The sequence below is a fragment of the Solanum tuberosum genome, unplaced genomic scaffold, assembly GCF_000226075.1.
Source record: "Solanum tuberosum cultivar DM 1-3 516 R44 unplaced genomic scaffold, SolTub_3.0 scf00129, whole genome shotgun sequence".
NCBI classification, from domain to species: Eukaryota; Viridiplantae; Streptophyta; class Magnoliopsida; order Solanales; family Solanaceae; genus Solanum; species Solanum tuberosum.
This window is the reverse complement of record NW_006239057.1, coordinates 881,308-908,092: the sequence shown is the minus strand read 5'-3', so window position 1 is coordinate 908,092 and position 26,785 is coordinate 881,308. Positions and strand designations below refer to the sequence as shown.

The 26,785-nt window shown below is 32.9% G+C and overlaps 4 protein-coding genes across 4 annotated transcripts; 1 reads left to right on the top strand and 3 right to left on the bottom strand.

The window, feature by feature from the left end:
- Window positions 1-443: 443 nt before the first annotated feature.
- LOC102585390 (thioredoxin reductase NTRC-like) lies at window positions 444-6,987 on the top strand. Its single transcript, XM_006351249.2, has 10 exons — window positions 444-850; window positions 1,090-1,297; window positions 1,397-1,502; window positions 2,664-2,929; window positions 4,090-4,369; window positions 4,884-4,991; window positions 5,203-5,289; window positions 5,396-5,500; window positions 5,893-6,023; window positions 6,775-6,987. Exons 1-10 carry the CDS (start codon window positions 571-573, stop codon window positions 6,833-6,835), a joined length of 1,632 nt encoding a protein of 543 aa, XP_006351311.1. The 5' UTR covers window positions 444-570; the 3' UTR covers window positions 6,836-6,987.
- A 347-nt stretch (window positions 6,988-7,334) lies between these two features.
- LOC102585058 (short integuments 2, mitochondrial-like) lies at window positions 7,335-11,171 on the bottom strand. Its single transcript, XM_006351248.2, has 8 exons — window positions 10,914-11,171; window positions 10,697-10,801; window positions 9,575-9,652; window positions 9,122-9,263; window positions 8,949-9,019; window positions 8,697-8,793; window positions 7,880-8,097; window positions 7,335-7,680 (listed from the first exon to the last, which is right to left on the bottom strand). The coding sequence occupies exons 1-8, from the start codon at window positions 11,073-11,075 to the stop codon at window positions 7,426-7,428; spliced, it is 1,128 nt and encodes a 375-aa protein (XP_006351310.1). The 5' UTR covers window positions 11,076-11,171; the 3' UTR covers window positions 7,335-7,425.
- Window positions 11,172-13,645: 2,474 nt separating this feature from the next.
- On the bottom strand, window positions 13,646-14,338 carry LOC102588482 (protein MIZU-KUSSEI 1-like). The gene has a single exon (XM_006351343.2). It carries the CDS (start codon window positions 14,317-14,319, stop codon window positions 13,732-13,734), a length of 588 nt encoding a protein of 195 aa, XP_006351405.1. The 5' UTR covers window positions 14,320-14,338; the 3' UTR covers window positions 13,646-13,731.
- Window positions 14,339-20,581: 6,243 nt separating this feature from the next.
- Window positions 20,582-21,469, bottom strand: LOC102588155 (protein MIZU-KUSSEI 1-like). The gene has a single exon (XM_006351342.2). It carries the CDS (start codon window positions 21,422-21,424, stop codon window positions 20,657-20,659), a length of 768 nt encoding a protein of 255 aa, XP_006351404.1. The 5' UTR covers window positions 21,425-21,469; the 3' UTR covers window positions 20,582-20,656.
- Window positions 21,470-26,785: the final 5,316 nt, after the last annotated feature.

Genomic DNA, 26,785 nt, shown 5'->3' with positions numbered 1-26,785 from the left:
TTTTTCGACTACAATAAATAGTAAACAATACTTAATGTTGGACAAACTTGTTGCCATACATTTTCTCACATAGAAAACTATATATTACACTTTCAATAGAAAATATCAACGTCAACAACAAGATTTCAATATAACAAAGCAATCTGAGTGAAAAAAAAGGAACATACACAAAAAAAAAACATCGTTTATAAAAAATATTAAATTTAATTCAATAAAATAATAAGCTATCGATAATTACAAATTATATAACTAACTCAGCCAAAATCTTCATATTTACAATATCAATAAACACTCTATTACTTCAAATTCAACTATATCATGTCAATTTGATCGTTTGGATAATATTTTTTCTTCAAAGGACCAAAATCATGATTATTTTTTTTTGGGAAAAATAAAATAAAAATTATAGTTCGTTGAGTGGTTATCCTCACCCCATAAAATTACGAATAAATCTCACACACACGGCACAAATCCCAAAGACAAAACACACAAATTGTGTGTAAGTGTGTGAGAGAGAAAGGAAGAATAGTTAGTTAGAACAAATAGAGATATCTGTATGCTCCGAAACCAATGGCTAATACTACTCCCAATATTACAAACTCCGTTGGTATCGGAATCCGAATCCGGACCAAAACCCGACCCGCGTCCACTTCCATGGCGGCTACTCCGGCGACTTTATCGACCGGTCACTGCATTCCGACCGGTTTGCTTGTTATCAACTCCGGTTCGAGTCGACGGGGAGGAGCTGCTCGAGTTGACTCGGTTAATGGTCACTTGACTCGCAGCCGTGCGTCCTCGTTTTCGATTCGAGCTGCGGCGGAGGTAGAACCGGTCGGAACTAGTTCTTCAGGTAGACTTAAAGTTTGCATTTTTAAAGCATTTTTGTTTTTGTCAATTGAAGTGAATTAGGATTGGTATGTTAGTTGATTGAATTGAAGTCGAGCATAAGTATTATCGAAATTCGGAATTGTATTTGAAATATAAAATGATGCTGGTTAATTTTTGCAGCTGGAAATAGCTCATTTGTCAGCAGTTTAATTGCAATTGGTAGTATAATTTTGAGAATACTGGTGTTTTTGTTTGTTCCAGCTCAGGGTATTGAGAACTTGGTAATAATAGGATCAGGTCCTGCTGGATATACAGCAGCAATTTATGCGGCTCGGGCAAATTTGAAGCCTGTAGTGTTTGAGGGGTTTCAAGCAGGTGGTGTGCCAGGAGGACAGTTGATGACAACAACTGAAGTAGAAAACTTTCCTGGATTTCCAGAGGGGATAACTGGACCTGACTTAATGGATAGGTACAAGAAAAGTGTTTGAGCAATGAAGATATCTATTTGAAGTTTCCTTTTATAAACAAAAGTTTTGTTGAAGGCTGAGAAATTATGTAATTTTGGTAGGATGAGACGACAAGCTGAGAGATGGGGAGCTGAATTGTATCAGGAAGATGTGGAATTTATTGATGTAAAGAACGCACCTTTTACTGTCCACAGTAGTGAACGTAAGGTGATGCATCCTTTAGTTGCTGATTACTCTGTCTAGGTTCTGTTATAACTGCTTAAATCTTTAATCCCCATCAAACTGTTTGCCTTTTCTGAATTGGATCTTCGATCTTTTAAAATTCCACGCGAGAACGACTTCTAATATCTGATGTTTTAACAAATTTGATGGGGGAAAGAATATAAGGATGGCCATCATTTATCAAGACCCCAGCAATCTTTTTTTTCTTCTTGAGTGTCACTAAGGTTGGTACATCTTCTGAACTAATTAACAGTTCATATGTTTTTGTCATGTTTGCAATATGTTCTCAAAAAGTGCCCAGAAAATTACAGGAAGTTAGATATAAACGTATGTATTCTCATTTGGAGTGAGAACTGAAAAGCTAAACAGATGTCAGACGTGTAATGGAAGAAGATAAATAGATACAACTCTTTTCCTTTTCTTGGACAAAAAATATATTATGCTATTACTTCGAAGGCATCTAAGCTCATGCTTTCTGGGTTTTCTTATACTTCTAGACAGAAACATTTTCCTTCCAATAAAAAAAATTCTTCTCAAAAAAGTAGAGAGACATTTTAACTACACCAGGACTTCTTTATGGGTTTACGTGTTTTCCATTCAGAAGTGGTTTAGTTAAGTACAAGTATATGAGTTGTATTCTATTTTTTAGTTTTCTCTTTCCTTTAAGAGATCTAAAAGATGCTGACATGGTAGAACAAGAGGCCTCACAATTTGCTGCATTTTTTAGAAAGGTCAATTTGCTGCATTGTGTAAAGAACAATATATATCTTCAGAGTACCTTAGCCATGATATAAGAATCTTACTTGTTCTCAGTACCTTTGATGTATGAAAGAAAGAGCATCTTTGGTCTTGTTTTCTGTCTAGAATCCCTCAAGTCTCTGAGGTTCATCTCATACATGAGATGGTCATGAAACATACATCCATATATGTGGTACCAGCTCTCTTTTGATTCCCTCTGCAATAACAAAAGGGAAGGGCGTGTTTGTTTCATATGTTGTAAGAGATGTTGGGCATGAAATGCATTAGTTCTTGCAGTCGCAGATGCCAGTTTAATTCCTTAGACTTCTAGTTGTCTTACTCCCCTTGGTATGTAGTTCCCACATTAGGGTTCATATATTGGATCACAGCTCACTTCTTTATTTTCAGGTAAAGTGTCATAGCCTTATTGTGGCTACAGGAGCCAATGCAAGAAGGTTGGGATTACCCCGTGAAGATGAATTTTGGAGCAGAGGAATTAGTGCCTGTGCAATTTGTGATGGAGCATCACCACTTTTCAAGGGTCAGGTCCTTGCTGTTGTTGGAGGTGGTGATACAGCTACAGAGGAAGCAATATACTTAACAAAGTATGCACGCCATGTTCATTTACTTGTCCGTAAGGACCAACTAAGAGCATCAAGAGCAATGCAAGACAGGTAATTGATATTTATGTACATTTCATATTTATTTTTCCCTTCCAATGTTATAGCACAAGGCATTAGAATTTATCTTAAAATCGAGGTTGTATTCTGATGGGCCATTTTGGTTTCTTTGGGAGAGGATTGTTAGGGTCATATAATACTCTCCTCCACCATAATTTTTTCCCTAGTTTAAAAGGCTTGAAATGATGTAGAAGAACTTAAATATTTGTAAAATTGTCGGTGTCACTTTAAGACATTGCAGACTGAGAGATGACTAATTTAAGTTAAAATTGTCGGTGTCACTTTAAGACATTGCAGACTGAGAGATGAATGATAGGAGTGTTTCCAAGCGTCATATCATGGCTGCTTACAAGTAGGATACATTAATGTAATCTTTAAAAACATCTAGGGAAGTTCTCTTGCTCTTAAGATATCTACACAGACGGATGCTTCACCTAGATTTTGTCAAATCACTATCTACTTTGAATGTGCTGGTTTTTTACTTCAAAACAACATGTGCATATGTGCCACCTTTTTCGCTTCTTCTAGGACCTGCCATATGAGGCACTTATGGTAGAAGATCCCAATGATGGTTTGAGCTTGGCCTTGTCAGAGGCCACAATCTGAGATACATCCATGCCTGTCTTGTTCGTGTTCTTTAATACTTTATTTCATTATCTTATCAAGTACAATAGACAGTTCTTGGAATATCGACTTCACAATGTTCTGGAAAGGGAGTCACCAAAGATTATCTCTTCAATTACATTTTTCTAGTACGTATTATGGGCTTAGCTAGAGGCATTGCAATAAATACTAATTTAAAAGGGTTCATTATTGTGTTGTACACACTAGTGAATGTGCTCTCCACATTACAGTATCATCATGAATTGAGTTCAGTATGCACCTGCAAGTCACATTACGTGATTGACTAAAGTATGTGTATCCTCCAGATGAGTGCATTGATAAATAATCCAGTGTTTCTTGGTTGGTTTGTTGCTGGTTATTTTCACTTTTGACTCTTCCCTAGTTTCAATCTATTGCCGCTACTCTTCTTGTGCTATACCTATTTCTGTAACCTGTCTTTGAAGCGGATTGAATTACTAATGATCTATATATTTCGAGTTTCAACTCCCTGAAATGTTTGTTTAACAGGTTGATTATGGGGAATGTTTCAGAGTTTTCAACAATCCAAACATCACTGTGCATTTCAACACTGAGACTGTGGATGTCGTCAGCAACCCAAAAGGCCAGATGTCAGGAATTTTGATCAGAAAAGCTGATACTCAGGAAGAATCTGTGCTGGAGGCAAAAGGCTTGTTTTATGGCATAGGTCATTCACCAAATAGTCAACTGTTGGAAGGCCAAGTTCAACTTGATAGCTCAGGCTACATATTGGTCAAGGAGGGCACAGCAAACACATCTGTGGAAGGTGTATTTGCAGCTGGAGATGTGCAGGTACTTACAGCAATTTATTATTTCATTTCTGCTGTGCCTTTTCCTTTTCTTTTAACTGTTGTACTTCAAGTGGTAATTTCACACCTACGGAAGTTAAGGTTAATTATGCATGGCCCCTTTAGATGTATCATGTGTGTGGATGAACAACATGACTCTAGCCTGGTCATTGAAACGTTTGAACTAAGTTCTCAAGAGAAGTTTCAAATAAGTTCCTCTTTAGCAGGGCAGGTGTGGAATGAGAAAATGGTTGTCTTCTCTATTATAAACTTAATTTTTAAGATATTGCAATGAAAGAGGGGAGCCATCCCATAAAAATATAATGTGATGCCATTTATCAGACTCACTCTTTAAGGATTCTTAGGTTGCCTGGATAGAGAAATCCTGAGAATTGAGATTAACTCATGATTAGATAGAACATTTGCAACTTCTAATCATCTTTTGATTTGCATTTGTCTTTGCTACTTCTTATAGTGAGATACTTCCTAATATCACCATGAATGTTCTCTGTATGTAGGATCATGAATGGAGGCAAGCCATCACTGCAGCTGGCTCAGGATGTGTAGCTGCTCTATCAGTGGAGAGATATCTGACAAACAAAAATCTTCTTCTTGAATTCCACCAGGTATCTGACTTCGAAAAGAAACTGATTTGCGGTCCTGTATATTTTCTTTACAAGTCATTTGATATGTGTATATAGACATGCTCTCAAGTGGTTTTTAACCCAGCTCCTGGACGTTGTTGACTTATATCTAATCTTTGCATTTTCTTCAATGACCTCCTAGACCAATAGTTCATGATCTAATGAATCTTCCTGAACCTTATTATCTCATCAGCCCCCTACTGAAGAAATTAAGAAGGAACTCTCTGAGAAAGATGTACAAGAAGGTTTTGATATAACACTTACAAAGCACAAGGGCCAGGTATGAGATCTAGGAAGCTTAGATATTCCTGATTGTTTTGTTTGAATGGCTATTTACCATATTCTGCATCCTTATCTGATAACTTTTATACTGTTTTCCTTCTCAGTATGCTTTACGGAAATTGTACCATGAGAGCCCAAGGCTTATGTGTGTGCTGTATACATCACCAACATGTGGTCCATGTAGGACCTTGAAACCGATTCTTAGCAAGGTATGCAATTATTTTTATAGAAATCTTACCGGAAGATGTTTAACATTTATGTGTCCTTTCAATTAGCCATCACAACCATGGACCAATTTGTGAAGAGTGGAGTACTATGTAGTAATTTGCATTGAAAGGTTCTGTTCCAATATAATTTATCATTTTGAGGAAAGCTGAAGACTTGAAATCTTATGATATCGATGAAGTTACACAAATCTTGAGATAAATCTTAAAGAACCTCCAATAAAATTGTCTAAGAGCTTTGTCCTTCGAGTGACTTACATTTTCAGATTTTCTCTTACTTCTACTCGGTAATAGTTGATTAGATTAGCTGCTTTGCTGTTGAGTACTGGCTTTTGTAGTGAATACACCTAACCTGTTCAGTTGTGCTTGTGCAATAGGTCATAGATGAATTTGACAAGGATGTCCACCTTGTTGAAATTGATATTACTGAAGATCCAGAGATTGCTGAGGCAGCGGAGATTATGGGTACTCCATGTGTACAGTTTTTCAAGAATAAGGAGATGCTCAGGTTGGTAACATTTGGCTTCTTCTTTTTTTCCGCCCAAGAGTATAAGCTGCTTAATTTTCTATATTCTAGATGACTAAAATAACTGTCTTCTCTGAATTCATTGTTGCAAGAGTTCCATCTGAATGAACTTTCAGAGTTTCACCGTACTCCAAGTAAAATAAGTCTAACTAGTCGTTGATCAAGTCTTATGAACTTGATTTCAAATGCTAATTCCTGCAACTTCACTCTTTATTTTTCTTTTTACTGTGATGTTGATGTATCTTAGGTAGATAACATCTTCGACTAAATCCTCTCTTTTGGATGTCCTAGACTTATTACATTGCAAATGAGGGGAAAAGAACCCCTTCTTTTGCATATATCACTCATTCTCCTTGCCTGATTGCTCCTTCGAAGATGACACTATTTCACCTCTGCTACTCAAGTCTATCATCAAGCGCTGCACTATCCCCTTACCTCACTTATATTCATGTCCAACCTAACACCTGAACATAATTTTGGGAATGAGTACTATCTGTTAAATATTTTCTATGAAATTTGTCGAGAATGTTTCAGAACCAACTCAATGGAACCTCACTTTCTGCTTGTGTTTTGCTAGCATTTAACATTTGATTGAACCACTTACGACTTGCAAATTATCATTTGCTTCTATCTACTGTCCTAATTACCTGTTTTTACGCTACTCGTTATATAGGAATTCATGAGCAGTTTGACATATACCCGTGCTAATTCAACTTTTTTTGTGTATATGCAGGACGGTATCAGGTGTTAAAATGAAGAGAGAGTATAGAGAATTTATTGAAGCAAATAAGTGAAGGCTTTTCTGTTAATTATTTGTACAACTTCCATTTTTTTTTTACCCCTTCACTAAGTTTTACTTATTTTTTCAAATGCATGGTACCCAAATCAATTTTGTTCAGAATGGTTGATTGAGTAACAGCCCAATACCTTGTAGCAGCTTTATTAATACGTAGAAGTCATAAATCAAATGTTCCTTGTGTCACAAATTTAATAAGTGCCCAAGAAACTGAGATCACATTTCTTTGGATAGTAACCCTTATCTTTTTCCAATTGGATTAGAGCAAGTTGTTTTTCAGAACTTCACGATAGCACTAATTAATCAATTACCAAATTAGAGAATTGTTTAGTTCACATTACATTAACTAAACTACCCCCATCGAAATTTATAAAGTGAACTTGAAAATGTTGCATGCAGCAATGCTCAATGCTATTGTCACTACTACAAGATTCATAAACTTGAGTTTATTGACAAGGGTGAATTATTCGAGCAAAATTTGATAACGAGAACAAAGGTAGAGGCATGAGATACCAAGAAAATTGATAATACACTATGGTACAGACGTTAGGTTTCAGTTGCAAGTTGATAGGTTTTAAAAGGATGATTTCAAGATACAGAATCAGAGGCATCGGGAACATCGTCTAGGATGACAGGACCTAGTTTCCCTGTTCTAAATAAAGTAAGAAATTTCTTTGATACCATTATCCGAGCCTCTGAAGCCTTATGAGGTATCTTCAGAGCCTTCTGCAACGCTTCAAACTGGTGTTCGATTAGAATCTCCAGGTCAGATTCATCTTCCAAACTACCACTGAATTCTGAGAGGGTGATGCAAAGTGTGCGTTGGACTTCACTAACCATATCCTGTGCACAAAAGAGACTAATAAAAACAATGGCAACCAAAAAAGAAGCAAAGGATGAAAACACAACCAACACAGATTGATGGCGAACATCTTTTACTAGGCTTATCAGCACAGTTAATTATGTTTGTTTTGTACATTAAAAAGTACGGGAAAATACAGTAGAGTTGCTAAGAAAACCAAATTCTAAAATAACTTCTCACCTGAACTCGGTAGGCATTAGATTTGTTCATGGGCTTCTTTCCCTTGTTTTGAAGATCCTTGATAACACTTTCAGGTTTGTTTTCCAACTCATGGCGAGGGTCCTCAGTTTCCCTGTCAACCAAGTGCTTCCACTGAAGAGGAGTGCCTCGGGTGTTTAAAACTGCTAGTAGGTATTGAGCAATTCGCTCTTCACCGACTACAGAATCTTTCACAGACCCTGCTTAAGCATATATGCAAACAGGAATTACTATAAATATTACAACAACATATCCAATGTAATCCCACAATTGCTATAAATATAGGACCAGAATAAATGACTAAAGTGTAGTCATGGATCCTGTTTCAATTTGGTAAGACATTGCACTTTTCTATGGTAGCTTATTTCTCCGACCAACTGCGAATTACAGAACCAAATAAACCTAACTGGAGCTTATACAATGTATCTGACTGAGAAATGTAAACACCACAAGAGAACTTCATGCAATCATTTGTTTCGTTTAGCTGTGCTTTGGGAGCTATATAGTCGTGCTGGGAAGGGAGGTGATAATGCAGAGGCCAGAAAAGACAATATCATGCCTACCAAGCAATGCAACAAAATTAGTTAAGTAAAGAAATAATGATTTGTTAGGAAATGGTCTTTCTCTCAGGGCATAAGAATTGAGAAAATAGTTCCCGACAGGCATATGGATCTCTCTATGTGGTGACCAGCCTTCCAGAAACTTTGCCAGAAGAGACTGGTCTTTTTACAGAATTGACCATTTGCAGGCCCCAAAATCTAATCACAAATCCAATTTTATAATCTACAGTGGGGCACACCTGCAAGAGCCAGCTTTAGCCCTGTTTCTATGTCTGGAATACTTGGAACCAACACTCCTGGAGAATCCAGCACATAGACGCTAGGTCGATGTGCAATCTGTATGGAATAGCATTTTTAGCATCAGTAAGAATAAGCAAAACAAGAGCACACCTTTCCTTCTACAGTTTGTCCAACATGGGAACCCACTTTGCCATTAAGAAACAAGCAACAACGGCATAATCTAACCCTCTATGTTGTTGAATATATCTAACCTTGAATCCAGCAATATCTTGAGTAACACCAGGCAAAGGCCCCACTCTAGCCTTCTTCATCTTCTCCTGCACTAAGATCATAACCCTCAATAGGAAGTACACTAAAAAACATAGCCACTATCAGCTTCCCATAACAACACCCAAAAAGAATCACCAACAAAAACAAGCCTCACCTGGAAATCGAGATAATGCAATTTGATGGATGGAGTTGATTAAAGCCGATTTGCCAACATTAGGAACACCTAACACCATGACAAGGAGAGTAGGTTCCCTAGCCATAACCTCCTTCAGTTTGAACTCAACCAGATCAAGAAGCTTTGGAATATGAATCATAGAAATTGGATTAATAACTCTCAGAAGAGATGCAAACTGGCAACCTATAAAAAAAATCAAATTTCTTGATCCAAGATCCAATTAACTAGATGTTTGAATAGAACATATGGAACATATGCTTTACATGCTTATAAGAAAGTCTAATGTATTGATCGCAATCAGCATTTATTATTCTTATTACGAGAAAGAGTTAACAGGTAACTATGGCTCCATCTTTGGTATGTTTATGAATACCAAGGGTATGAATCATGAGTTTTCAGCATAATAAGAGCATGGAAAAAAGGATGACTAACCTTATGTACAGAACTTCTACTGTGTGCATTTATTGGGAGGCACTCTTGTTTATGTGAATTGAAATAACTAACCCACTTCTGCATGGAATGAAAACAGAAGTTTCACCAACTAAAATTTGAAAAGAAAATACCAAGCAGCTTGTAGATTCATACAATTCCTACAAGTTTTCCCTCAAACAAGCCAAAGTTTCAAAGTTGATAAGAAAAATAATGTCAAAGTAATTGCATTCTAGTAGCATTGTTAGCATATTCAATGCTAATGACAACTCCATGAAAGAACTAACTAGTAACACAACAAATGCCAGGCATACATTAGACTAAACAGCTTTGAGATTCTAAGTAAAACTAGACACTGTTAGAAAATACATAAATTGTCAATGAGATAAGTAACTACATTGTCTTTGCCATGTATCTCATAAGGTAAACAAAATTTCTATAGCATTCGCTAATAGACAAGCATATGTTAATACATACATGAACAAAAGATGCAAACTTTAGGATTCTTTGTTAAGGTTCTATTTATTCTTGGTAGACCCTTGGTATACAAGTACCAAATGTTGCACATCTTTGGACTTCATTAAGACAATTTAAATTGATCAAGATGCTCATTTCAGAAAGGAAAGCTTATCTTTTCCCCTTTTAATATGATTGTTATATTCTCAAGGTGAAAAGGACTTGAATCAATAGGCACCCAAGCCCCAAAGGTGTGGCTGTGGCTGTGGCCTGATACTAATAGTCAAATGAAGTGGGTTGAGAACCCTGAGGTCTTAGGTTCAAATCCAAGCAAACACGCTCGATAATTTCTTTAAAAGTAGCAGGTACCCCTAGAATTGGTCAATATACACGCAAGTTAGCCCGAACACCACATTTATTTTCAAAAAACTTGAATGAAAAGGTACAAAGCACTCGACTTTACACCTGAGTAAATCAATCTATTCCACTAAGCTGACTCCATAGCTTTCTTTTAGCTGTTTATGACTTTAGGGGATGAATGATACGATTCTCGAGGTGATCGGATGCATTTCGGGGTAATAAGCTCCAAAAAGGACCAAAAAAACATAACTTTGACAAAGTAATTACTAGCATTTTACTTCATGAAGATGAGTGTTCGAAATTAGATACATGCATGAGGTTGCGGTTAGCCAAATCCTGCTTATTAAGAGCAATAACACGCCTTTTCCCAGAAAGCATCGGTTGCAAGTCTTCATTCGCGGACGACAACGGTATCTGCAGGCGCGCACACACACTAATTAGATCCAATAAGAGCAAAATTCATCAAAACAAATGATCAACTCATGGATTATGAGGAAGAATCAAGCAAGGAAGTAAACAAACATACACGAGCATCACGAACTTCAATTACAAAATCAGAAAGTTTGAGACGTTGCCGAATTGCACGAGTCGCTGCAGCCATATGCCCTGGGTACCAATTGATGCTTCCTCCACTTTTGGTGAAACCCATTTGCCCTAACCACCCCTTCGCCGCTCCTCCTCCACCCATCTCTCTCTCTCACACACACACACACACTGTCTCTCTCTCTCTATCACTATCTCTCTCTATGCTTAAACCCTGAATCTTCCATTCACAGTAGAAATGGAGTTTCGTAAACCCTGGGTAAATGGATCCTTTCTTGGGCCTCTTCTTAATGATCCGGAATGAGAATTCACAAAATAGCCATTTTTAAACAGATGGTAAAATTCACAAAATAGCCATTTTTCGATCCTTTAATTGAAAAAAATGGCAATTGTGATGGAGTTTCAATTTGAGAAACTTTCATAAAGCACGCTATCTATAGGTGTGACTTACTCGATAAAACGATAGCTTCAATAATTATATATCTTGTCTGAATTTACCTTCAAATACATTTTATCCGATGAATGCATCTTGCTTAAAACTGTCTCTCTCACTCGCTTTCCTTCCTCACTACGTATTCGTAATTAAAAACATCATCATTCTCATCCTACAAAAGAGGTAAAAAATAATTACAGAAAGATCGAAAGGGCATCACTCACAATTCAAAGGTAGAGTAGCAAGTATTGCCTCAAGTGAATTAAAAGTACTAGCGCAAGTCTAAAAAATTAATAATGGAAAGTGAGAGAGGGAAGAGAGTGGCGAGTGAGAAAGGAGAGTTATACTATAAAATCCTAAATATAACTATATTAGACAAGTATTTAAAAACATCGCTAGATTGTGTATTTACTTAGTTATAATTACGTAGTTTTTCTAATATAATAAAACCATATGAACATCATCAAATTGCACTTTTTGACACGTATGAAATATCAGCATTATTATTATTTTATTTTTCTCTTAGCTTGCTTATTGTATATGATATGCATATCGTACTTGCTGATCCGATCATGTAGTCAATTGTGTAGTTGCAAAATCCAAGACTAATGTCCTTTATTTTCATGTGAAATTTTATCTTTCACCATTATTGTAGCATAATTAAGATTTTATATCGGTCTTTTTTAGATCTTATACATAGTGAGAGCTTTAGTGCACCAGACTGTTCTTATGATCAAATTTTATTTTTCAATTCTTATTAACCGTTGGTGCTTTTAAAGACACGAACTTAAAGATAAAATGTTTTATTTAACATGAGCGAGACGTAAACTTCAAGAAATGAAATTGTAATCTCCGTGAATATTTTGTCTTATTACTTTATAAATTAATAAAATTAACTTATCAATTAAAAAAAAAAGTCTTTCTATTTATTGATATAATGATAATAATATCTTATTTTCATCTAAATATCAACCTTATTGAGTAAAATATCTTGATCAGCCTAATAAAGTGCATCTTGACCATGTGAAAATCAATCTTTCATATTTTTTTAAATCCATTTTCTATTTAACCAAGTTTAATATAATACTAGTAACACATTTGGAACTAATTAGTACTAATAATATATTGAAAAAGTACCAGCCTGGGAAATATATTAATCCACTTCATGTCGGAGATATTTTTACAAAAAAAATATCTTCAAGCCAAGATTACTTAATTTAGTCATTTTTTGTTTATGCGTTTAATCCAAATACAGTAGTTAAGGATTTGTATAATATAAAAATATCTAAAAAAATATCTCTAGTTGGTACCAAGAATATAATCTTCCCATGCATCTTACATCCTTATAGTAGAACTATAAAATAAAAATAAAAAGGAAACTTACGTGTATACATTTCGGCCATTTAATTTATCAAATATGATTGAAATAAATAATACCCTAATATTTTGTAAACTAGATGACTAAAGGTATAGAAGTGATTTACACAAATATCACTTTTAAGGTTTTTATTTAGATTTTGTTTTTGTTTTTAAAAGTTGTGTAAATATAATCTTTACGAGATTAATTTTTCAATTTGTTAAACTAGATCAGTCTAATATTTTCTCATATATTTTTCAATCTTACAGATAAATATTAAATCATCGTCTAAAGTTTACAATAGCTTACAAACATATTCTCAGAAGATTTTTAATATGTTCAAAGGGATCTTTAGATTGTGGTAAAAAACTAGAAATTATTATTTACCTCACCATGATAAATCACACCTAATGTGTCTTCTCCAATATTTTTGTTCTACTTTAATTATTATTATTATCTAGAAATATCTTCCTTTTTTTATTAATTTAATTATCATCTAGAAATATCTTCCTTTTTTTCTTTATATTTTGATAATCTGTCCTATATAATTATTAATTATTATTGTTAGGAGGACAAAGGTCTTCTTTTCCATGTGGTTTTGACTTTTCACTATTTGTATATGACTTGCTACCCACCATTTTCCAACTTCTTTCTCACTATTTTTTTTTCTCAACATTTTTTTTATAATGTAAAATCAAAAATATTACATTCTTGAATTTTCACTTTTTGTCAAATTCCAAATTGAAGGTATGAATTTCAAACTAGAAGTATCAACTAGCGAACGCTTCCCCTTTAATAGGTTTTAATTATGTGATATGAATTTAAATTAGTCGTAGCACAAAATGAATACACATGTCAAAAGAAAACCAATAAGATGATACAATAAGAACATATATTGAAGGCTTATATAGAATTTTATTTTTCGACAAACATCAAGATGAGCTAAATTTATTCAACAAATGAAAACATGCATAATGAAACAAAAATGGATTCTATTTTTTTCTTTTTTTTTCAAGTCCTTAAAAGAAATATACTAAGTTCGGGTCCTCCAGTTCCATCAAGATTCGTCATATAAAAAGCTTCTGAGTCACGATTCCCTACAACTCGTTCAAAATTAGCTCTAAAAAACATCAATTCACCTTCTGACTCACCACCCATCCGTCCATCACCCACCAACGGAATCACTCCAGCCCCGACCGACACATTCCGTACGGTGTGCAACACGTGTCGGTCTGAGTCAGTGCACGCGCGCAAAAGCGCGTCCCCACACTTCCTTCCGTTACAATACATATTCCAACTAGGTTCTCGGGAGAGCCTCACTTGCTTGCTGCCACGTGGCCTTTTTTCGCATTCGAGCGCAATACGAACAAGTGGCGATGACATGTCTTTGACTAAAGTGGTAGTTGACATGGCAAATTCAATCAAAAGACTCGGTTCCGATGACGTGGAATTATCTTGAATAGCGAAGCTGACGTGGCCTCTCCGGTGACCGAACAAAGTCCCGGTGACTTTCCGACATGAGTTATGATGTGTAAGATATGTCGTAGGGAAATATTTAAGCCACGTACTGCATGTTGGAAGCATATTGTGGAGAGACATAATTTTTACAAGAAGAAACTTGAAAAAATTAAAGTTGACTTTCATTCCATCGCGATTTTTATGAGGAATAGGAGAATTATATGAGTAATTATTTGAATGGTGATGAATGATAGAATTACTTTGGTACTCCGATGCAATGAGAATTAAGTTGTTGGAGCTATCGCTGCTACTTGTTCTTGGGAGGGTACATGTTTGATCATATTCTCTCATCATCGTCATATTTGTAAAATTAGAAAAAAAGAACAAAGGAGATTGATTATGAGGATTTGATTGTTAATATAATGTTTGTTCAAATGAGAAAATTGGACAAAATTGAGAGAAATGATGAGAAAGATAGGATGAAAAGATGATGAAAATATTTGGATGTGAGCAATACATATTTATAAAGGGAAACTATGGACGTTTATGGCATGTGTTGCCTATTTCAAACTTTAAAATAATGCCCATAACCAAATTATTTTTTTTATTGGAAGCCCATCTTTGGTCTGCGCCGGGGCGGATCTAGATGGGGTTGAGGGTACGAGCAGAATCAGCTTATAGTCAGGAGTTTAAACAACTTATATGTAGTTAAAAGTATATTTTATATGTATATAGAGATGTTGAATTCTCTTTAACTAGTTAATGTGTTCATTATATTTCTCCAGATTTTGAATTTTCTTGATGAAAATTTTAGCTCTGCCGACACTGGTTGAGGGTGTTCAATTGAACCCCTTGATAAAAAATTATATCGTATACATAAGGTAATTTTTAATATGTCTCTAATAGCCGCATCAAATGCTTCACTCCAGGTCAAACTCACTTTCTTTTACAATTCTCAAATTAATCCAATTTTATGGGAGTTTACACCCTTTCTCGACCTTGTCAAGCTCTTCCTAAACCTCTGTCTCTCCTCAACGAATTAAAGTGACACAACTTGTATTCGCTTATTAACTTAGGAAACTTAGACACCCCACTGTGAATCTATCTTTCTTTATTGCGCTTTTGATCCTTTCGATGGGAGAACGAAACCATTAATTGATCAGTTTGTTATTCGATCTGTTAGGGGCGATTAAACCAATATAATATAGTTAATTTTCATGGGCTGTCTTTCAAATGAAACATTTATGAAATATCCGAATTGGATCGTGGGTCCAACAATCGGATTGAGTATAAGTCATCTATATATACTAATTTTGAATTCCATAAATGCAAGATTAGAGGTTAATGTAATGCCTTAGGAGATCAAAATTTGGCATTTTAAGTTTATATCTTAAGCATTACATTTTTATTTTTTAAATTCCTTAGTAAAAATCTTAGATCTATGTAACTTTCGGAGATGGTCATAAGTTATTCTACTCTCTTTTTTTCATTTAAATATTAAAAATTTAGTTTGCTTGGCACATAATTCGAACTTGTAACACGTATGGCTGTATTATCCTACAAGCCAACTCCCTCGACTTTTTTCATTGAGTTAACCCCTTGGGTTGATTATTTATTTATGAAATTTCTATCCGTTTTTGAAAATTTATCTTTAAAAAATTAAAGTTTTTCATGTCATTCACAAAAATTCAATTTAATTTTAAATAAAATACATGTTCAAATATAATTTCAAGTTTTATAGAATTATTTTTCAACATCAAGAACTCATTTTTTTAAATAGAAATTCAATTAAATTTATGGTTAAACACTAAGCAACTAATTCTTTGACTATCTTTACATCAAGAGTTGCAATGTTGACGCTATATTAGATTTCTTCGATAAAATTTTCTTTAAAATATTTATGATATTTATATCTTCTACGACAATACAAAATCATTTGAAGTTTTGAACATTATTAAAATTGTACTTTTTGACACACGTATGTAATGACAACATCATTATTATTATTTTCTCCTGGCTTGTTTATAATTTATGTTGTACATACATATCTTCCTTGGATTATGAAGTTAATTTTTTAGTAGCAACATCCAAGATTATTGTCCTTTAATTTATTTTAACTTGCATGTGAAATTCTATCTTTCACCAATCACCATTGCACTATTACGATCTAATCTAAGACTAATTATTATTAAACTTCATTTTGTTCTCTTTTTTTTTAACCGGGCAGAACTTCCATTTCTATGCAATAACATGCAAACCACACAAGAAATGTAATCCGCACTAGGCAAGTCTAGTACGACGAGCTCAGTCAAACTCCTTACTTTCGCTGATAAGGAGTTTTGTATTTGAGTCGTTTGATGGAAGTCTCAAGCCCAAACCACTGAGTCATCCGAAGGGTCTTTTTAAATTTTTAGTTGAATTAGTTTCATAATTTCATTAAATGAAACAATGTCCAACTATTCACACACACAAAAATATAAAACCCATTGAAACGTGTTTCTCAAACTGCCCTAATTAAGTATGGCGGAATATAATTTTGTGAAAACATTAATAAACAAAATATCCTTCTATTTATCAATAATATTTTTGTTTTCTTCTATATATATGTTATCAAACATAAACAGTGAGTACTGATCTAATTTGACATTTTTGCCAGCCTAACAAAGTGCATCTTGACCATGTGAAAATCTTTCACTTTGGATCCATTTCATATTTAACCAAGTTTATTTAATATAATAAAAAAATATCTAGAACGAATTATAATTATAATATATTGAAAAAGTGCATAGCTGTATTATAAACCAATCTGAAAAGTACCAGTCTTGTCGAAGATGTTTTAATACTTAGTTTATTCATTTTTTTATTTTTCTTATGTTTATGTGTTTTATCCAAAGACAGTAGTTCGAGAATATTTGTATAAATATCTGAAGAAAATATCTCTAGTTGACACCTGGCACCATCAATATAATTTTCTCTGTGCATCTTACATCCTTATAGTTCTTATAATAATAAGTAATAAAAAAAAAAGGGGAAACTTACGTGTACGTTTCAACCATCTTAAATATGACTGAAGTATACATTTTATATATACTCGATTATTTACATTATGTATAAATATGTATACTTCACGTATAAACAGTGGCGAAGTCACAAGATTTCACGAAGGGTGTCCTCTTCTTAAAAAGTGGAAAAAATTGCTACTAATGAGATTTGAACATAACAGTACTTTAAATTTGTGTATTTTTACTCTTTCAAGGCACCTAAAATTAACCACTAGGCTACATCATATTGTTGTGTCAAGGGTTTCCAAAATATGTTATTTAGTCACTTTATTTATCATTTTACTAGTATATACGGTATAATTTTCCGACGAAGGGTGTCCAATCTAGACACTCTAACATAAGGGTAGCTACGCCACTGTATATAAATTTAATATAAAGTGTGTGTGTGTATATATATATTGATTTCGCAAATATAGTTTTATAGGTTTCCATTTAAATTTTGTTTTTGTTTTAAGAGTTGTGTAAATATAATCCTTAAGAGATTAACTTTTCGGTCTGGTGGATTCGGAGTTAATATTTTCTTATATATTTTTAATCTTACTAACTAATATTAGATCACCCGTCTAATGCTTAATTGTAATAATTTACAAAATTTTAAATGTGATTTAATATATTCTTATAAAATATTTAATTTGTAAAGAGAACTTTTACACTGTACATAATTTATAAGGTTCATAAGTTATAAAAAATAAAAAAAAAGGGGGTCATTATTAATAAATAATTATATAAAAAAGACAATTGGTGAAAAATGAAAATCTTTGTGTCTATTATCACTTTAAGTTCCGACTAATTTGATTTCTGCTTAAGACCCATTAAAGGGAAGTACTCTCAATAAAATTTTGATCTTCTTTCTTTTTTTTAATTGTAAGTGTATGAATCTGAGATTTCTAATTAAAAAAATTGATGAACTTTATTCATCCACAATAAATTATATCTATTTGAATAAAGAAATTAGTGAACAATATTCATCCACAACAAATTACACCTAATGAAATTGGTGGACATTATTCATCCACAGTAAATTACACCTAATGTGTCTTCTATCCTTTCTTTTGCTTTAATTAATACCTAAAAATATCTTCTTTTCTCTCCTATATAATATGTTAAAAATATGGTAATTACATATATTCATTTGCAGTACTGCATATCTTACATAATGCATTATTGTTAGGAGGACAAAGATCTACTTTTACATGTGGTTTTTGACTTAGCACTATTTATTTATAGAAAAAATACATAAAATTCCTTTATTATTATTATTATTATTATTATTATAAAGTTTGAACGGAGCTCCTCTCTATTTTTTTGTCTCATTGTATTCAAGTTCTTACTTAAATGAATGGCACGTGATATAAATTAAAATTAATGATTAAATTTAATTAGCTAAAACTATATACACTTCATTTAGAGGGTTGTTATCTATTGTTTCATAATGTATCGTATTATATTGTATTGTATCGTAATGTATTGTTTTAATTAGGGATAATGGTCTGAAAAATACCCCAACTTTGGCCGAATTTGTTGTTGCAATACTAAACTTTCATGAGGACCTATTACCTCCCTAGACTATTTAATACCGTATTTTAAACATATATATTTGCCCACGTGGACATAAAAAATAATGCAAAATTATAAATAGTAATGTGTCCATGTGGGCACATATATACCTTTAAAATACACTATTAAATAGTTCAGGGGGTAAAAAATACGGTATTAAATAGTCTAGGGAGGTAATAGGTCCTCATGAAAGTTTAGTATCGCAACAACAAATCCGACCAAAGTTGGGGTATTTTTCAGACCCTTATCCCTTTTAATTAATATGATGTTTGAATAGATTGTATTGTTCTCAGTCGTTAAGTAATATCACTTATCAATAGTTTGAATGATAAACCTACAAGAAAAGTAAGATACGAGAAAGAGCTAGCTATGAAAAGCTACGGTAAAGAATAAAATAAGAAATAAGTAAAGATAAAATGAGAAGAAAATATTAATATAACGACGTGATCACACCAAATTAATCGTTACATAAAATGGATTTTTCGTTGCTACCTAAGGATGGATTTAAACGATACGGTACGATAAAATTTAAGTAACAATAAAAACAAACATGATATTTAAACTAATTAACTATATAATACACTATAATATAATTATACAATGTGTAACAACCATCCAAACCAGATGTAACGATGATTTCAATAGTAAAATACATACTTATTAGTTTAAGAACTTTCCTATTATTTCTCCTTTTGCCAGATTTATGAACTTCCACACATGTGATCTCTTTTCTCCTCTCGTGCCAAAATAATATTTGTTGTAAATAAAATTGGCAACACGAAAAATCATAGCTGCAAAAAATGATAATCGTGATTAATAGCTTTCGATTTGTTATAAAGAAGAACACTGATCTTCTAAACCTAGGAAGAAAATTGAAATAAATTGGGGAAATGAAGTGTATATTGGGAACGAAAGTTTTAGGGTTGTTTTTATTAGATGGGTTCTTTTTGTATTGGGGCGGGCGGGTTTAGTAAGTATTGAGGCGGGTTTAATTAAAAATGGATGGGTTTAAAATTATATTAAATAATTAAATTGCAACCAATGGTTGAGCGCCATGTAATTAAAAGGATTATTTAATTATTTTAAATGGTGGTCCATTAATGAAGTGGCAAAAATTGAATCCAAAGGTGGATGGAAAGGGTATCTGGAAGCTAATAGGTGGATAGGGATAGTTGTGTACCATTTTTAATATTTCGAGAATATTTTAGGCTTTTTTCTGTAAATTAAAAGATAATCCCATAGTGAAATTGGAAAATAAATTGTGGCTTTGTGAGGAAGCACGAAAATGAAGAACGACATATAGAAAAACTAAGTAGGAATGGAGCGATTTAAAAAAATATATTTATGGATAAAATAATTGGTGCTAGCTATAATTGTGGGATTACTATGATTAGAACCTTGTTTCAATTAAATTAAATCATAATTTCATAAAAATTTGGAGAAAATGGAAAGGACTAGTAGGATCCCTAAAGGTTGTGGGGATTCTAATACCGCATGAAATCATTTTCAACTATAACAAATATACCATTTTGATGCATTTTCAGAGCATATGTAATCTCACGTTTGAAGGGCGCAACACGTAAATGAGTAAAAATTTACTTCCAAACTAGTGTTTTAGTGCCACATAACATTACCAATTTGAAAAACTTCTCTTCTTTAATAATATGTGTGGATTTAAATTAATCAAAGTTCAAAACAAATACGATATCAGATGGAAATCAAAATGATGATATAATAAAAACATTTACGACAAACAGTAAGGCGAGTTAAATTTATTTATCCAATATAAAATAACACCATAATGATACAAACATAGATTTGATTTTTTTTTCTTTTCATTTCATTTCTCTTTTTTCTTTTCAAGTCCTAATAAGAAATATACTAAGTTCAGGCCCTCCATTTCCATCAAGATTCATCATATAAAAAGCTTCCGAGTTGCAATTTCCTACGACTCGTTCAAAATTGGCCCTCATATACATCAACTCACCTTCCGACTCGCCACCCTTCCGACCATCACCCACAACCGGAATCACTCCAGCCCCAACCGACACGTTCCGCACGGTGTGCAACACGTGCCTATCAGAGTCCGTGCACACGCGGGAAAGCGCGTGCCCACACTTCCTTCCGTTACAATACATGGCCCACTTAGGTTCCTGGAGGAGCCTCAATTGCCTGCTGCCACGTGGCATTTTCTCACATTCCAAAGCGATTCGGACCAGACCCGATGACATGTCTTTGACCAAAGTAGACGTTGAGATGGCGAATTCAATCAAAAGGCTCGGCTCTGATGACGTGGAATTATCTTGAATGGCGAAGCTGACGTGGCCTCTCCGGTTACCGAACAAAGTTCCGGTGACTTTCCGGCATGAATTAGGTGTAAAATGTGTAGGGAAATTAATAAACATGCATGTTGGAAGCATAGTATGGAAGGAAATAATTTTTAGAAGAGATTTGAGAAAATTAAAGTTGACTTTGACTGCGCCACGATTTTTTTGATGAATAAAAGAATTAGTATATGAAGAATTGGTTGAATTTAGGTAATTTGATGGAATTATAAGATTGTTGGAGCTATTGCAACTGCTTGTTCTTGGGAGGGTACTTGGAAATGTTTGTTCATATTGTTTCATTGTAAAGAAGAAAGAAAGAAATTTGAATTTTTTTTTTGAGAGAAATTATGGAGAAAAAGAGGTTGAAAAGATGATGATGATAATGTTTGGAAGTGGGCAATTTATATAAAGGGAAAATAGTGAGAATTATGTGTTGTTTGGTTGTACAAAAATTTAAATAATGCTCATTATTTCATGCATTCATTTTTTATGATGAAAAAGTCTGGAGTCAAACCTTTAGGCTAAACATAAATATTCAAAACTCATGGATCATGATGAGTCTGTTCTCTTAACCTTTTTCATTTCACGTATAAGTGGAATCTGATGAGGATGATCGATATGTACCTATATAACTCTGTTTTATATCTTATGAAAGTAAAGAGGTTATTTTCGGAAATTTTTGCTCTCATTGGACCATTAGTATCTATATGCATCAGGATGATAGATCATCAGTTCAGAATCAGTAGTGGAGCCAAGATTTTCACTAAGGGTTCAAAATATGAAAAAGTAAACACATGAACTAGTCAAAGTGGGTTCAACATCTATTATATATACATAAGAAATAATTTTAACCATTTATAAATAACGTAATCCATCTCTTACTCAAATATTAATGCATGTCAGAAATCAAACCTTCTCCACTTAAATATTAAACTTAATTTGTTTGATATATATATATATAAATTAAAATTAGGATACAAGATCATCTCATGCATTCATATTTCTCATTTATAATACAAGCACTATTTTTTTAGTATTTATTTATGAGTTAAACCTATTTATACACTGATAACATATTTATTATAAAAAAAAGAAATATTATTATTATTATATTAAATCACTAAACGATAATTGTAGGTAATTATTCATAAAGTCAATATTTATAATTTTAGAAAATAATGTAAGTTACCTATTATATTAAGTTATAAAATGTTCAGATCATGTAAAAGAATTTATATTGTCAGGATTATTATTTTTAATTATAGTTTTTAAGGAGGGGTGATGATTAAGTGGTCCTGCAAATGCATAATCAAGATTACACGCCGTCTGATGATTATAAATCACTACCAAAAGCTTTTTGTGCCTTTTGCCGACAAGATTCTGATCTTGGTTAAAAATGGACGGTTGGGATTGCTTGAGGAGATGGATCATGAATACTTTGGTGGACTCTCGCAGTTATTCAGTGCGTTAGTTTGATTGATTGTTGATCGTTTTGCTTCATCGAGGAAAATCTTAATTTTAGAAGTACTATAAAAAAAAAAAGTTTTGTAAGAATTAATCTATGCTTAGCTGTGTTATTTTGAGATTTTTTTTTTGTTAGATTTGTGTTTGATCAATAATATCTTCTATACATGAACATTAATATGATTGTCTTGTCTTAAAAAGATTAAAAATACTTGCCTATCGGGAAAAAAATACGTCTTTTATCTTTCGCTTAAAAACTGAAAGATATTTGTTGTTTAGCTATTAAATTCTGTTCGTCACTAATTAATTCATGGAAAGATATTTGTTGTTTAGCTATGAAATTTTTTTCATCGTTAATTAATTTATTGTTTTTCTAGTAATACTAGATCATATGATCTCTCTTTGGTTGACAATTTCAAACTAAATTATGTGGTCATTTTGATGAAAACAAAGCACACATTGAAGGGGATGACTTCATTGACATGCAAGTATGAGGAACATGCAGATATAAGGTCAAATGCAAATAGTACTATATAGTATATAAGGTAAAGGGTGACACTATAATTCTACTAACAAATTAAAAATTATGAATAATTATTCAGAATTCAATAAATTATTTTTAAGAAATATATTTAAAAGCACATAAACTTGAAATTTTCAAATTTTATATCTAGACACATAATTAGGTGTGGAGTTAGGGGTCGTTTGGTGTGAAAGATAATATCAAATAGTCCTGGGATTAAATTATAGTACCACTTAATTTGTTGTTTGGTTGGTAAGTTCAGGATAACTTATCCCGGGATTAATAATTAGTACCGGGATAAGTTATCCCTCCCCTTGGGTGGTATATAGTAACCCCGGGATAAAATAGGTAAATGACAAAAATGTCTCTTTCAACCCTTTTGTTACATCACTTTTTACATTCATGAAAGACATTTTTATAAACAAATAAATTGTTCTTAAATTTTATTATTTTGAATACAACAAACCAAACACTCAATAAAAAATAATTTCATTATAACTAATCACATCATAATTTATCCCATCATAACTTGAATTCAAATCAAACGATGATTAAATCCCTTTTGTTAAAACATAAAGTCTGGTAAGTAACTTAATATGGGATGATCATATCATATGAATACAATTCTTCGCTCTTAGAAATATATTTCGACTTCAAGCCTCATGAATAAAAGAACCTCTGATAAGTAATGTTTTTTTTATTAAATTGCTATAATAAGTCAACTAAGTAATCAAAATCTTCATCTTAAGTATTTAATTAATATTGGGCGGTTCCAAAATAGGCCTTTGTCTGGGTGCTATGGCCAATCAAATTGGTAAACTAACCCAATTATATTTAAGGGCATGGTTAATCAATTGACCTTTAATTATCATCTCTAAGATCAAACATTAATCTTATTTTCTTGAAGCAAATGTCATCTTCATTTGACTTAACATATTCACATATTAAATAAAATAAAGCAAAATACGTCATGGACGCCAATATTTTCAAACCAAATATAAAATAAATTCAACCGTAACATAGTGTAATGAGGGACATCAATATCGTCATTACTAAACTGAGAAATTATAATTCTATCAAATTTAAAAACCAAGGGACCTAATCCTTGTGTCTATATGTATACAAATGACAGGCTGGAAAAAGTACAAAAGTTGGTGAGATTGGTGCACAGTCTCCAACCGTGACAGAATCTTCGGCCAATAGCATAGCCTCGAAGGTTGTGTCTATTCTCAATAAGGTTATCCTCAATAGACACAACCTTAGTTTTTGCATTCCTGAAATTCTCAAGAACACAAGCAAAAACCACTCCTATCAAGAAGTATTATCCTCAAGAGCAACAGAGACCTGATAGAGCTGCTAGCTGTCTAGTTGTTTTAGGATTATATCTTCCGTGTTTACATTGTAAATCTATTCCTAATCTATGAAGGAATTAGATCGTTGTTCATCTGAAAGTCTAAGTCAGTTAAGGTTAACTGATTTAGTGGGCAGTGTTGTATCTGCTTAGTCAAATTCTAAATCATCTAGAGTTAAGCGGTTTAGTTGGCAGTGTTGTATCTGCTTTAGTTGCTTTCTTTGTAGTAGAGTTACTACATAGAGGGGGAAGGGATTTAGAGGTAAATACCTAGGTTGCAGCTTTTGTAATCTGAACTGTTGCTCTGTTTGAGTGAAATGAAGTTGGATTGAAAGCCTGTGAGAACAGGTCGTGATTTCCATCGCCCCTGAGCAAGGGTGTTTCCACGTAACTACTTATGTTGCTTACTTTATTGTTTACACCTTCATAGTTATTTATACTGAGTCAAGGAATCTGATCCGTTGACTGATAGTGGACGCATACATCTTTAACCCCCACAAATCAAACGCCTCCGTGGTGTAAGGGACAAATGAATTACTAATTGTTTTCCCAATAAAGTAAATTTTGTCTTCTGGGCATGTTTCAAAGACATGTAATTTTATATAAGGAAAAGAAAAGTAAATTAAATTTTTTTATTCAGTATAAGATATATATCACAACTAATATATAATGAGAATTATTTTAATCAAAGTAAGATATCGTCACTAATGAATAAACAAATATTAATAAACACAGGGTTTGATCAAATAAATTAGACATGCAAACGTAATGCAAGAATTGTGTGATTAAATTTAATCCACAGTATATAGTATGAACTCGTCGTCATTTACGTGACTAATTAAGTTAGGATTAAACTACATGATAATATTTAATTTTGAAAATCATTTGTTAAGAAGAAATGAGTTAATAGCATATTTAATTCCTCAATTAATAATAAATTTTAATTTTTGACTTTATAAGTATATTTAACCTTTAATTATTTAAAGTTTCCACTTTTGCTCAAAAAAATTATGAGCATTTTAAAAGAAGGGACGATCAACAACAACTACTATAACATATTCATTAAAATTTCATAAATAGAATCTGAAGAGGTGGTGTGCACGTGGTCTTAATCTATCTTATAAGGATGGAGAGAATATTTCTTATAGACTCCTAATAACTAAACCATGCCAAAACAAATAAGGAAAGAAAAAAGGGAATTAGATCAAAATATCAAATAAGTTTATATCATTTTTTTTCCATCCCTAGATAGGTGTATATTTTTCTCGAATCTTCTAACATAATAATACGAAACAATAGTATTATTGAAATAGATACACAAATCACCCTAAATCTAAAAAAAATAAAATACTAGAGGATTTTTCTCATCTGTCCTAATTTTGGTGGACAGAGTAACCTGATACCTATTGCTAGTGAAGATGACGGATATTTAGTCAAATTAATTGAGATATACGAAAACGGATCCAGATACCTTGATAATTTAGAAAGGAGAACTTTCGCATATAGCCACTCAAAAATTACCTAATTACGCTCCATAACTATAGTTTGTTAATTACGATTTGTAGCTACATGTTATAGGGAGGAGAGTGGCGAGTGAAATTGGGAGAGGGAGGAGAGAGACGAGCGAGAGAGGCAGAGAGGTGAATTGTACATGTATATCGGTTAGATAATTGTATATTATACATATGTATTTGTATATCTGGCGAGCGAGATTGAGAGAGGGAGGAGAGAGGTGAGCGAGATTGGGAGAGGGAGGAGAGAGCCAAGCGAGAGAGGGAAATAATTTGTACAATTTGCAGGTACGTTTGTATAATTCACCTGTTTTTGTATAATTGAGTAATATAAAGTCTGAAATTATACAAATATGATAAAACTCGAAATAATGAATTGCTAAAACATAAACATATGAACTTTAAACAATTATACAAAATATATTACACAAATTACATTATATAAATTATATTATACAAAATTCAAAAACTACACGTTTATACAAACTTTAAAAAGTTATACACAAAAAGATTGAATGTATATGACGACAAAACTGACAAACCAAAGGAAATCATTGTCATATACAAACAAACCATCGTATATAAATACAAATCAAACGAAGAATTGTTAGTTGCGAATTATACAAATGTGGCGAATTATACAAACGTGACTAATTATACAAACTCGAAGTCGGTCTACGTAATTAATGGCTAATGTTAGTCGCGAGTGGTAATTATAGCAAACTATAGTTATGATGAGTAATTAAGTAGTATAAGTTTGCTTAACCGTGTAATTTTGCCATTTAGAAATGCAAAGGTTGTCAAAAATAACT